This window comes from Trachymyrmex cornetzi, unplaced genomic scaffold (assembly GCF_001594075.2).
Source record: "Trachymyrmex cornetzi isolate Tcor2-1 unplaced genomic scaffold, Tcor1.1 scaffold345, whole genome shotgun sequence".
NCBI classification, from domain to species: domain Eukaryota; kingdom Metazoa; phylum Arthropoda; class Insecta; order Hymenoptera; family Formicidae; genus Trachymyrmex; species Trachymyrmex cornetzi.
The window spans coordinates 247398-261092 of record NW_017298164.1 but is presented as its reverse complement, the minus strand read 5'-3'; the positions used below and the strand labels follow the sequence as shown (position 1 = coordinate 261092).

General features: G+C 30.1%; 2 protein-coding genes across 6 annotated transcripts; one reads left to right on the top strand and one right to left on the bottom strand.

The window, feature by feature from the left end:
* Positions 1–4088: 4088 nt before the first annotated feature.
* LOC108763192 (annexin B9) lies at positions 4089–10176 on the top strand. 5 transcript variants are annotated; one of them, XM_018510603.1, is made up of 8 exons: positions 4090–4309; positions 6493–6534; positions 7299–7680; positions 8074–8153; positions 8234–8480; positions 8621–8802; positions 9852–9991; positions 10086–10161. In XM_018510603.1, exons 2-7 carry the CDS (start codon positions 6505–6507, stop codon positions 9900–9902), a joined length of 972 nt encoding a protein of 323 aa, XP_018366105.1. In that variant the 5' UTR covers positions 4090–4309; positions 6493–6504; the 3' UTR covers positions 9903–9991; positions 10086–10161. The 5 variants fall into 5 exon arrangements, with proteins under 5 accessions (XP_018366104.1, XP_018366105.1, XP_018366103.1 ...); XM_018510601.1 differs by lacking the exon at positions 9852–9991 and adding an exon at positions 9308–9481 and having other exon boundaries at positions 4090–4329; XM_018510599.1 differs by having other exon boundaries at positions 4091–4329.
* Positions 10177–10196: 20 nt separating this feature from the next.
* Positions 10197–12769, bottom strand: LOC108763174 (uncharacterized). Its single transcript, XM_018510551.1, has 6 exons — positions 12519–12769; positions 12091–12195; positions 11909–12001; positions 11566–11840; positions 11027–11098; positions 10197–10217 (listed from the first exon to the last, which is right to left on the bottom strand). Exons 1-6 carry the CDS (start codon positions 12646–12648, stop codon positions 10197–10199), a joined length of 696 nt encoding a protein of 231 aa, XP_018366053.1. The 5' UTR covers positions 12649–12769.
* Positions 12770–13695: the final 926 nt, after the last annotated feature.

The window sequence follows — 13695 nt, the reverse complement described above, 5'->3', positions numbered from 1 at the left end:
CTTATGTATAAAATACAGTAGAACGGCGACTGTCCCAAGTGCGTGTTTGTGAGAGAGATGTTTCCATAAAAGCGTTCCTGCGAATATCCATCTGGATAAAAGAAAGCACAACAAAGAAAACGACATTCTTCCAACAAAAAGATTACCGATATCAGTATGACAAATATAATACTACTTCCTTGAACGCATTATCTGATATTAAAGTACGCATCCTCCGCCTCTCACAACTACTGCGTTACAATGCGAACATATATATAGTATATGTAGAGAAAAAATAATTTCAGATCTCACAGTATTTCTTCTTGACTATGAATTCTTTGAGCTAAGCGGCTGGTTAAAGAATTTATAGATAAAAGAGAATGCAATGAATCTGGAATATTTTGTACATACATTTGTTTCAATTTTTGAATCCTGCAGTACTCGTGCACTATGCCATTGCAAAATTTATTATCCATGCTCCACGCTTATTAATGATCGCATTAATTTTGCATCAAATCGCAATCGCTAGATTATAACATATTTTAATTACAAAGATATTTGTAATTAAAGATATTTATTACAAAAGTATTAAAAGATATTTGTTGCGATTCACATGAAGCTTGAGATTATATACAATATAAGTAGTACTGGAGGGTTTAAAACAATGTTATATTTATCTCAACGGAATTATATATGATCTTGTTATTAGAAAGAGAATTTACGTTTTTATAAGGAATTATACATATATTTTTTAGTTTACATTTAAATTACAGATATCTCTTAATATAAGATTTTTCGCTAAGAATTTTTTTGTTATCCTTATTTCTTTTGTATTTAATATGTATGTCTATATTTAATGTTTTTCTACTGGAATAACCGTTACTCATAGCATCGGTTCTCGTTAATTTATATTCTCGGATGATCGACGTTTTACTGTACAATGTAGGGATAGTTTGTTTTTTTTCATGACATATACTCTGAAGCTAAATAATTGTCGCATAAACGCGCGCATTTATAATTAAGTCATTAAATATATGCACTTATGTATCGAGTCCAGCGAAGAAAATATGTAGTAATTTTTTATCGCGTCTTGGTCGCAGATTTACTTAGTCTTTTGCAGTTCGTTTTTTATATAGAAAATTTGTTGAATGCATGTTTGTTATATTTTTTATTGTATGAATATCGGAACATGTATTATTATTATTGTTGCTGAAAGAGCATTACTATTGTCACTGCTATTGCTGCTACTTCTACTACTTGCGATCATGATACTATTATTAAGTGACTCTTAATCTACTATTACTATCGCTCAAATCTCTTTCTCCCTATACACCTATTATTGATATCTTCATTATGTATTATTGCAAGTGGCATTGTCGTTAGAAATATTTTAATTACCGGTATTGCAAATACATTGTATTAATTGTGCCTGCAAAAATGTTTAATAGTTAGATACATAAAACATATCAAGAACGTCACACGATTAGTATAACATACGTTTCTCGAATTCATTCTTTTCTTTTTTACTTTCATTCCCTTGTAACAAATCACAGTTACCCATGAACATAATTAACAATGTCTACGCATTTAATGTTAATGACGTTTAGTAAAGCCCCAATTGTGTAGCAAAATTAATTAATTTCATTGTATATTATATTTGTATTGTTCTTGCATACAATTTCTCTTTAATATCGTTAATTTATGGGGATCTAAAATGTCTGACACGCACTGTATAGAACCATTAATGATAGATGGTTTTGATTGTACAAGGTGATTATTGGCGATGTGATTAGATAATTTTGGAAAAAAAATTAATAAAAAATGTAGGATAAAATTTTTCTGCATAAAGTTTACTAAGAAATTTTTGAAAAATTATGAAAATAATACTTTTTCTTTTACATTTGCTGTTTTCATCGATATTACCATCGACTACATAAATTTATTTTAATAATAATCAAGAAAATTTGAATAAACATGTATTCTATTTTAAAAAATAGAATCTTGATAATAAATAACATATTTGACAATTTTAATTATTCTAGTACTTTTTTAAGCTGAGATGTTGAATCTGTTTTGAAAAGATGAAGAGAAGATGAAGAATTTTTTTATTCATATTTTGATTGCTTTAGCAAAATGATGACTGAAAGAACTAATTGTACGAAATTTATTACAAAGATATAACTGAAATTTTAAAATTAAATGGTTACTTTAAATAATTTTCATCAAGGAAAAATATTTCGACGATGTTGAGATTAAGATTGCATATCGCAAACACCTTGTATAGTCGAAAAATAGAAGATAAGTAAGATAGAATCGTACGCGTGTACGGTTCGAAAATATGTATAAGATGGTTCCTTTGCTATGCACAACGCGGAATCATCAAGATCTGTTTTGATGTATTTGATGAAGGCTTTTCAGTATTGTATATTAATTTTTTTTATAAATCCTTATACGCGGTATGTTGAAAATATACATTTTACTGTTAAGACGATGTATCATATTCTGCAAAATGTAAGAAATTCATTATCAGGATATTCGTGATTACGAATAATTACAGCATTCAGCTCACGCATTCTTCGCTGTACTACAATTGTACAGCGTGGACATGTAAGGGAACGATTCGTCTCAAGGAGTCTGAAAGAAATCTCTCAAAGTGGCAAAGGTGATAAACCTAGACAAATTTTTAGTAGATAATCTAGATAAGAGACAAGTGCAAGATGCTAGGGAATGCACTTTTTAACGGAAAAAGTATTGGGGAGGTGGATTTTTCATTTGAGGAATTGGAAACGGAAGCCTCGCTTGCCATATGTAATCTTAATAAAACATTTTCAGACGGCTTCTCGGTGTTTTCCTTCTACTGTAAGTTATAAGCTCCAAGTGTCAATTTTCAATACAAAAATTAATAATGCTTTTTTGCCGCAATATATTAAAATATATTTACAATAACGATAGAAATTTTATAAGAATATCATTAATTCTACATTTTTTTGTTTTTTAACATAACCGATTCATCGATGCAAAAGTTACTTTATCATGAGTATTTTCTTAAATAATAATCCTTGTACTGGATACCATAGTGAATTCATCGAGTTCCTCTGGAATGCGTCATGAAAATCTGATTACAGTGTTGGGTGAATAGATTTACAAGTATGCATATATTATGCAGTATGACATCATTCACACTTACAGGGTATAAACATATATAGAAAACAATGTTCTGTGCGTTACACAAGTCTTTGGCTTGGATACGTTAAATGCACTTAATAACAATTAAAGTTATATTAAAAATTTGCTTGAAATTAATCGGTTTGTCATTTATCGGTTTAGCATATTGACACTTGTATCTACGTTTGTTAAAGATGTAATCTCGCTTTTAACTAATAACGCCTGACCTTACAATACGTTTATTTATAGTTCGATCTCATTCTGTAGTTCACAGGAAAACGCGTGACTTCCGAGGCACTCTGTACATGCTGATTCCGTCACGCATTCTACGTGCAAAAGAACGTCACAATCTGTTCTCATTGAGTCAAGGATTATGAATCATATACTTCGTGAGTAACGGTCATGAAAAAAATGAAGGAAATACGTAATAAATGACATTCTGAATTTTATGAAACTATATAGGCAAACTATAGATATGATAAATCAATTTTTATCCACTCATTCTTCTCTTATTTAAAAAAGATGAAGCTAACAATCAATATAATTTTATGTAAAATAATAAGTTATAAAACAAAATAAAATTTTTAAAAAATTATACTGTACCTAAAAAAGTCGTCCTATTTATATAATATTATAATCCTTTTCATATATAATTTAATATTTTTTATAAATTATAAACACAATGGTTTTAAAAACTTTATAAAATTTATATCTGTTTAAAGTTAAAAATAAATATAATAAAAAAACTTTGATAAGTTATCATGTAACATGATTATTATTTCCAATTCGTGTAAATTAAAATTATAGATAATACGTTTATAAATCAGTAATGCGAGATATAATTCTGCGATATATGCAGTTTAATGATGTAATACGACGGTACTTTTGATATTTTATATACATATAGATATTGTTTTCATTATAGTTTTATCGATCTCATATATGGCACCAATTCGACGGTTCACTCGCCATCTTTTGGCTTGCCACAGGATGCGTTCTCCACGTCATTATTCGATGCTACGTCGACAACCCCACCAGTACTGACCAGCATACAGTCTCTCTCTCCTCAATGCTGTCCTTAATATTGCCGCTGTCAGAACGTTCCCACCCAGTGCCAGCGAAACATTCACATTCGTGTAGATCGTGACGAAGAATCGTTCCGAAAGCCAGTGTTCTGCGCAAATTGTAAGTGAAGCTATAAACAATATAACATAAGTGCAGATTAAAATGAATCATGATCTCTCTAATTAGCTGGTACGTGAAAACTATTATATTGAAGCTAATATAACATTCTTTAAAAAAATATGTTGAGAGACTAATATATTGTATGTTTTATAAAAATATAAAAGTATAATCAGTTTGCATTGAAGTGATATGTGAGACTTCCATCGTGTAGCTGGCCTTGATCAACCAATTGTTCAAAGCATTGCTTATCAAGTAATTGCAGCATGTTAATCATACTACAATTGTTTGACCTCAATAATCTTGGATTGCTAAATTTTAAATATGATTAAATTGTAATCAGTAAAAAAAAATACAGATTAATTTAGTAGTGTAATCAGTAACTTATTACGCGATCCTGTTGATATTGAGAATTTAATTAATTTAGCGATAAACAAATTATTCATTTTCCTACAGGGAGTTCCACATAAAGTTTAAAAAGCTCGATACCAAACATTTCATGATTTTGGGAACTTTAGGAAATTTGTAGACACAGTATATTTGTCTTATAAGACATAATACGATTAAAGTTTGCTAAATTATTTAATTATTATTTCATGAACAATTAAAATCAATACTGAAAACTTTTTACACATATTGAATTATTTTTCTTAAAAACATATATCAGTGCTTGTGTTCTCTTCTTCTCTAAGCAAAAAGACGTTATTAAGTTCGCATGAATCATTGTGGGAACTAAAGATTGAATAAGAAACGAAAGCCACTTCCGCCATCGTTGGCAATTATATTAATGGATTACATATATATATCGTGAACTTTAAACTTTTCCTGTTAGAGTCATGTAGTTCGTCATTATTAATATTTTGTGTTACAAAACTAGTCAATAATGACCCGATCAATCGGTATCGATTTCATCCTTCTTGCATTAGATCTGTTTCCTGGCACCGTATTGCTTCGAAAGCGATGGCTTGGCAAATATTACTTTCAAGGACATAAGTTCTTGAAGGTAAAAATCAATAGTTATTGCGATTAATGTTAACAAAACTAAAAAAACAGCAAGTAAATAAAATTCAAGTTGAAATAATTTCGTTAATTTAACATTATTATTATTGCCGCTATAACAATTTAATTTATTATACGGATCATTATTCAATACCAAGGATAAGAGAAGCACGAATATTAATATTCACGGCTCGATAACTTGGATAATTAGAAACTATTTCGTGGCGGCGTTTCGCATTTGAAGACCACGTGAGAGACCGGTACCGGTATCGGTCTGTTCCGCGTTGTGTCATGCAATTCCGAGTTTCATCCGCCGGCAAGAATACCGAACCATCGTTTAATGCTTTCGCGGTCGACAGACAAACGCGTATTCGCCCCACCAACAAATTCCTTTCCTCTTCTCTCTCTGCCGTCCTCGACGAAAGAGGCTCTCGGTGACGAGAACGCTGGTTGCGAGCCGTTAGTTAGTCGGCCACCAGAACCGATACCGTTCTCCAGGAAAGCACATCGCTGTCGAAGGAGGTAAACCAAGCCACACCCCGAGTGTCACTTCGCTGATCCAATCGATATGATCTTGCGGTATCCTGCAAACCGTATCCTCCTCTTCGTCATCTAAAATCTAAATCATGCGAAGTGATACAACAGATTCTCAATAATCATCTAGCAACAGACAAATGTATACAGGGTTTTACTCGATGAGATCATCGTCGCAAACGTGAGGCGTATCTGAAATGAGTCAAGGACATAAGCACCGTGTAGTCAAATCGCGTGTTTGCACGCATTATTCGTGACAGATGAGAATAGTGTAGATGAGAATTATCATCGCAGATCGTCACTTTTAACTTAATGACAATTATGAGTTTTATATTAAAGGCGCGCCACAATTATAACAATATGACGCAAAGGATTTTAGTTAAACCACAAAAAAATATAAATCGTCTGCATTTTCTAGAATTCTAAGATTAATATTAGCATTATAATAAATAATAATCTAATATTTAAAAATTAGATCTAAGACTGAGAGAGAAAAGAGAAAATTATCATTCATGTAATGTAAAATAAAATAACAAAGTATTTGCTCCTTAAAATAATAGTGATAATCAAAGATTTTTTAACAATCCTAAGTTATTAATTTTTTATTTAAATATGTATAAAAAATGCTTTCAGATAATCAGCAAGATGGCAGCTAGTCAGTATTATCATATACAGGTAATTCATATGTTAATATCTCATAACTTCGCAATAAAAGTCTCGCAATAATGACTGAGCAAGATGAATCATCTCGTTTTTATGCTGTTTTAGTTTCTTATCCATCTATTATAAATAGACAATTCTTATAATTTTTGCAGCATATTTTTAAACTCAGAAAGACAAAGGATGCCGTTTAATTAAATTATTGCTAACAACACAAAAAATTGATATTATCTGACAAAAAAAATTAAGTTTAAATCTTAGTAAGAATGAATCAGTCATATACATGTTAATGTTAGTCATAGATATGTTAATGTTAAAACGAACACTGCTCTTCTCGATCTAAAATTAGCATAAATACATAGAATTTAAAAGAAGCGCAAATATAAAATTTAAAAGCGAGATTAAAAAAAATTCTCTTACATTATTAAATTAGTGCAGGAAGTTTGTTATATTTATTAAATAAAGTTGAAAATAAACTTTCAATAAAATCAAAGTAGAATTGCTTCATCACGAGCTTAAATTCTGTTACGCTTTTATTTTTGAAGAATATCAGTTTTTTTTCACTTATTTATGATATAATTACTTAATAGAAAAAGCAAGTCGCATCAATTGAATATATATATATAATTTAATAAATTAAATTATCTAACTCTAATGTACTAATTAAAATTTTAATATAATTAATAAACTTGATGCACGTTCAATTTCATTCATTGAGATCTGTAGATAATCGTTTCGAACAAGATAATAGAATGATGCAAAATTAAATATGTTTCTAGTGCACACCCTCCGTGTACCCGGCTGATCCTTTCGATGCCGAAGCAGATGCTAGCCTATTACGGTCTGCGATGAAGGGTTTCGGAACTGATGAGCAGGCCATATTGGACGTCTTGGCTCATCGCGGTATCGTACAGCGACTAGAAATTGCCGACAAATTTAAGACAATGTACGGCAAGGATCTCATTTCCGAGTTGAAGTCAGAGTTGTCCGGAAACTTTGAGAAAGCCATCCTGGCTCTAATGACGCCGCTTCCTGAGTATTACGCCAAGGAGTTGCATGATGCTATTTCCGGCATGGGTACTGACGAGGGTGCACTCATCGAAGTCCTCGCATCCCTGAGCAATTACGGTATCAAGACGATATCGGCTGTTTACAAGGACCGTAAGTTTCAACGCAGCGTATTTTTCGGAATCGATTTTGCCTCCTACAAGTCAGTATCGCCTTATTCCATCCTGTATAGAAGAGGAATTTCATTAAAAAAAGTATACTTTTCACTTCCTATACTGAAAAATATTTACTAAATCTTGATACATATTTCTTTAAATGTTACTAACAAGTCATTTATTTATAGTAAATAAAGATTTACTTAAAAAAAATCAAATGGGTTTTTAATCAAATGGATATCTGTTTACATTTAGTATTTAGTAAATATTTACTCAGAACTATTCAAACAAATATTTATTAAAATTTAGTTTTTTTTTTCAGTGTAGTTTTGCTCAATTCTATATCATACAGTTTATAAGTAACGAATATATTTTCAATTTATCTGTCTAGTGTATGACAAAGAGCTGGAAGACGACCTCAAAAGCGATACCTCTGGTTATTTCAAAAGGCTTTTGGTATCATTGTCTTGCGTGAGTAATAATTGAAAATTGATGTACAATTTCTCGCAACTGTTCTGTCAGTTTTTCTCTATTCTCTGATTAACGATCAGGCCAGTAGAGACGAGAGTCCAGACGTCGATGAGGAGGCCGCACGTCAGGATGCTGAGAGGCTTCAAGCCGCGGGTGAGGGACAGTGGGGCACCGACGAAAGCACTTTCAACGCAATTCTCATTACTAAGAGTTTTCCACAATTGCGACGGATCTTCAAAGAATACGAGCACCTCACCGGAGACACCTTGAAGCATGCTATCAAGCGAGAATTCTCTGGTTCTGTCGAAGACGGCTACTTAGCTGTGGGTAAGAAATTAAATACAACAATTTATTTATTATTTATTTAATAAGTTATTCGTTACTATTGTTAATCTATTTATTATTCTTTTTTTTTCATATATGTATATATATTTTTTTTTCATTGTTCTAAAATGATCTTCTTTCAGTGAAATGCGCCTCCGATAAGACTGCTTATTTCGCGGAAAGATTGTACAAAGCTATGCGCGGAATGGGCACGAACGATTCAACATTGATACGCATCATTGTGACACGATCAGAGATTGATCTGGGCGATATTAAGGATGCCTATGAGAGACTTTACGGAAAATCTCTTGCGGAAGCTATCGATGTAAGTATAACACATTAATTTCAGAAACAGTTTTACGCTATTTATTGTACCCATTACGTTTGCTTTCTTTATTGTATTTTATTTCTGTAGCAGTAAAATTAATAAGAGATAAAGGAACGCAATAATACAATATATTGCAATACAAATAAAAATAATATTAATAATAAATAATATTAATAATAGTAGAACATTTGAACAGAATATTTTTAATGACAAATTCTTCAATAAATACAAAGTTAATTTCTTTCCTTGATTCACACAGATTTGATCGAAATCCAATTTAAATCCAGTGCTTCAATTCTAAGCTTTCATTCACTTAATACAGCAATGCTTTATCTCCAATCGAAATGTTAAATTACACATTCATATAATTCCTTCACATTTATATACTTATATGCATCGGCAGTCACTAAACAATAAAATAATCAACCATAATATAATAATCTGTTAACTCACATATACGCTATACCTCTTAGCATTCCATATAACTTTCCATAAATTTCAGGACGACTGTTCAGGCGACTACAAGAGACTCTTGCTTGCCCTTGTCGGATGAAAATATTTCAATCGTACAACAGACCCTTTTGTTAAAAATTATACACTTCAATGTCGCGGAGATTATATCATTCTGCAAAGATTTTGATTAATTTAGTTTCTTACGTTTCGTTGGCTGTTAATGGTGAACATGGTTTTTACTCAAGTTATAGATGTTTTGCATTTAATCGGAGTGATGCTACAATACGTGTGTAAAATGAGTTACAAAATAATATAGAAAATCTGTACATCAAAACTGTACACGAGTCTCTGTGAAGATCGATTGAAAATCGATCTATTGATTGGTTATTGTATATTAGCAAATTATAATTATTAATTTAAACGCAAATTTGTCTTTCACTATACTAATTCCATTAATTAGTCCATGCTATTTTTGACTGCATGCATGCCTCTGTATATTGGTTGTATGTATTATTATAAATACATGAACATCACGATTTGCCTTAAATCTATGTTTAGCTTTAATTTTCCTGCATTCTTTTTTACATTTACAGAATGACTGCGGCGACGACTTTAAACGGCTTCTGATCGCGCTATTGAATTAATGAGCTCGAGGAGAGAATTATTTTCGTTACTAAAAGAACCCGCAGTCAGATATTTAACACAATTGTCAATAATCCAAAAGCATGTAAATGTAATGCATACATTTATCTCTAATAAACATATATATTTGCAATTCTCAGCTCGTTTTACTGATAATACGAAAAAATATCTGTTTTCTTTTCCAGAACGATTGCACCGCCGAGTGGAAAAGATTATTGATAGCAATGTTGAATTAAAGAGTATACCTATAATACCATGCAAAATAATTATAACAAATTATATATATATATATTTATTTATTTAATATCTATACAGACCTACAAGATTACAAAAATACAATGTAATGTTAAGATGGAATCACACGATGCTCGATTTCTTGAATGATAAGCATATATGCACGCACGCATGCATGCACATATGCATGCTGCTATGCTTGCTTTGATGTATACAGGCTGACGTTTAACAAATAACTATGAAATTAGCAATTATTTCTTTTGATTGATGCATGCAAGGAAATAAAATAAGCTATGAAGTAATCCATAATAAATATAAAAATAATGTATATGCAGCATGCAGCGTTCAATACATGAACGAATTCTAGCATACATTAGAGCAGGCATGACTGTATGCATGCTAGCATTCAAGAAATCGAGCATCGTGTGATTCAATCTTTACAATAAACGGGATTGTCACAGAAAATGAATTTAAAATTCCCAGATTTTTTCAGGTTTTCCAGAACAAAATAGAAAGTTTTCCACGAGTAATATAAAATATGTAAATTTTAACATTTAGACTCAAGGGTTGTAGGAAAGCTACTAGGTTATATTATTAAAAACAACGCAAAAAAGCTTAGTAGCATAGTATAATTTTGGGTGCAAATGCAAGCCACAGCAAAAAATAAATTAGTTTTGGAAAAAAGAATGCAGTTATGACGAAGAAAAAAGATAAAATAAAAATACTGAATAAAATATAAATTTTAATTATTTTATCAAAATCGTTTATAATGCACAAGTTTTAAACAAGTATTTGACTATAAACGTCAAATATAAAAAATTATAATAATTATTTGGAATAGGAGCAGTTTCAGGGAATTATGAGCAAATTTCGAAATTCCAGACGTTTTTACATCTTCCTCTGATTTTTCTCGGTTTCTATGACAAATTTCAATTTCCTTGACTATTCCCGGTCCGTGGTAATCCTGAATAAAATACAAAATAAAAGATCTGTTTTACATTATTACAATGGATAAAAATAAAACTTAAACATTATATCAATGCGGTATAAAAATGAAAGAAGTATACATGGTGTTTTTTTTGATGGATTCTGACAAAAGAAATTCAATATAAACATTGCCCAAAATTTACATTTCTTAACATTAATCGGTATTCGTTCTTAAATTTTTTGAGTATTCGCTGGTACAGTGTATTTTAATTATTTTAAATTAACATATATTTGCTTAAAGTTAACGTAATTGAACGATTACGTTTACCTTGAAAATTTAAATCCAAGAAATAAAAATATACAACTTAAAATTATGGAAGGTGTGAAGAACATTTGTTATTAACAACTTATCATAACGTAATTGAAGAAAATATCCCGATCTACAGCAATATCGAGATTCTATGTTCTTATATAGAGATTCTGTGTTCGATATGTTATTCATACCTTATTCACAATGGGTAGTTCATCATTTTTCATCTTTTTAAGAAACAATTTTGAAGAATTGTTCTCGGTATACTTTATCTTATCACGTTGTTTAGTCTGATCGATACAACCCAATTTTATTTTAGTGATTAGGAGTTTCATTCTTTCTCCATAAATCTCGAAGCAAACGAGAAACTTATTATTGTTAATGTATATATTATATAAACGCAAGCAAACATCAACATCTACTTCACTTGAAATGTCCTCTCCAAGGCAAATAGGTGGCGGGTTTCCAACTAAAAATATATATTCTATTTATTGAAATATAGCAATGTATATTTTAATTTGTGCAATTAGATATTACCTGAAATTGTCTTGCTAATAATTGCAAAGTTGTTGTAGGTTATTGTGAGTGAAAACCCATAACCCTTTTCTAAATAACTTGCATTTACGCATACTATAATATATAGAAATATAGCATCAAAATAGAATATAACAATATTAAATTATTGTTATAATATAGACTACAAATAATTATGTACTTACACTTTCCGTGCACAGAGATTACATCCCACTGTAAATGCTGACAGCATTCACAATTATATTCAATGCATTCGCAATCATTACGAAACTTGTTCATAATATATTCACCTAGCCTTTGTGCTATAAATTTTATAAATACTTTAGAAAATATTTTTATACATTTTTATAATCATTAACGAGGAATTTTTGCATAATTTATAAATTTTTAAATAAACCAATTATGAAAATAAATAAGAGAAATTTTATTTTTTGCAGATCCAAAGCATTTAGTGTTTAAATATTTCTACGTGAATTTATATACATATCTGAATACACAAGATTTCACGTTAAATACAGTAAAATTTGATTAAACAAATTTTAATTAATGTATAATTAAAAATATTCCAAGATATTGAAATGTATAGATATATTTTATATATATATATATATACTGTGTGTCTCGTCCAATGGAAATATTATTGGTGTTATCTCATCTTGACCTGTTGCTTTTACGACTCCCGTACAGAACAATATTCCAATAAAAACAATATCCATAAATTTAACGTGATGCAATCGTTCCATGTTTTTTTAGCTTTATTTTTTAACAATAGACCAGGCAGACGTCGAATCTTGTTAGAGATACTTTTTCGTAGTTCCGAATAGCGATCTTCTGCCTTCTAGATCACAAACTTTCGGTTAGCGACTTCCACTACTTTCTTTTACTGATGCTACGAAATACGAACCGCAGCGGTAAACACTGTACCTCTTTGTTCTAAGAAATGGAGGATGTGTTCTTTTCAACTAAACTTCTCGAACCGTTTACCTTTCCTCTTTTTCTCTCCCCGTTGGAGAGAAAAGGATGTAGGATAAATAGTGCAATAAGAACTGCTAAAAAGAACAGACCAATCGAAGGCTGCCGTTCATCTACCGTCTACTTATTATTATAATTTTAAATATATGGCTTTCACTTAAAACATCTTGTGCTGTGGCTATATATGCTTCCTATTATTTATATTAGTACTTTTTCCTTTCATTGCAAATTTGGTTACTGAACTTTTTTTTACTTTCTCTAACGTTTATTTAATTATACATGTATTCAATTTTAAATACATTCTACAAAGTAAATGTTGTAAATTGACGATAGAAACTTAGAACTACACCTACGAGGACTTGCGTCACAAAATACGTGAATCTAAAAATTACGTATTTAACTCACGAAGCCGCACATAGTTCTAATTTATGAGGAAATTATACCAGAATTGAAATTTGTTAAAGAAGTGTTTGCAATCTTTGGCATCTTAATTTTTGGACTTATAATTTCTTCAACTCGGTTTCATAAGCGAATGTAAATTTGTTACTATCATATTTGGACAAAAAAATTGCTCATATATAATTATGCATAATTTTATATATAATTATACGTAAGTAATTTTTTTACATTTTCCCAAACTTGTTTTTTTCTAAAACAAACAATGCAAAAATTATCCCTTTAATTATTTTTTATGTTTTCACTTTACTATAATAGTAAATATAAAATATATATATTAAATAAAATATGTAATATTTTATAATATAATATATGTAAATTTAATGATAATATAAAATGATAATATAAAATATGTAAATTTT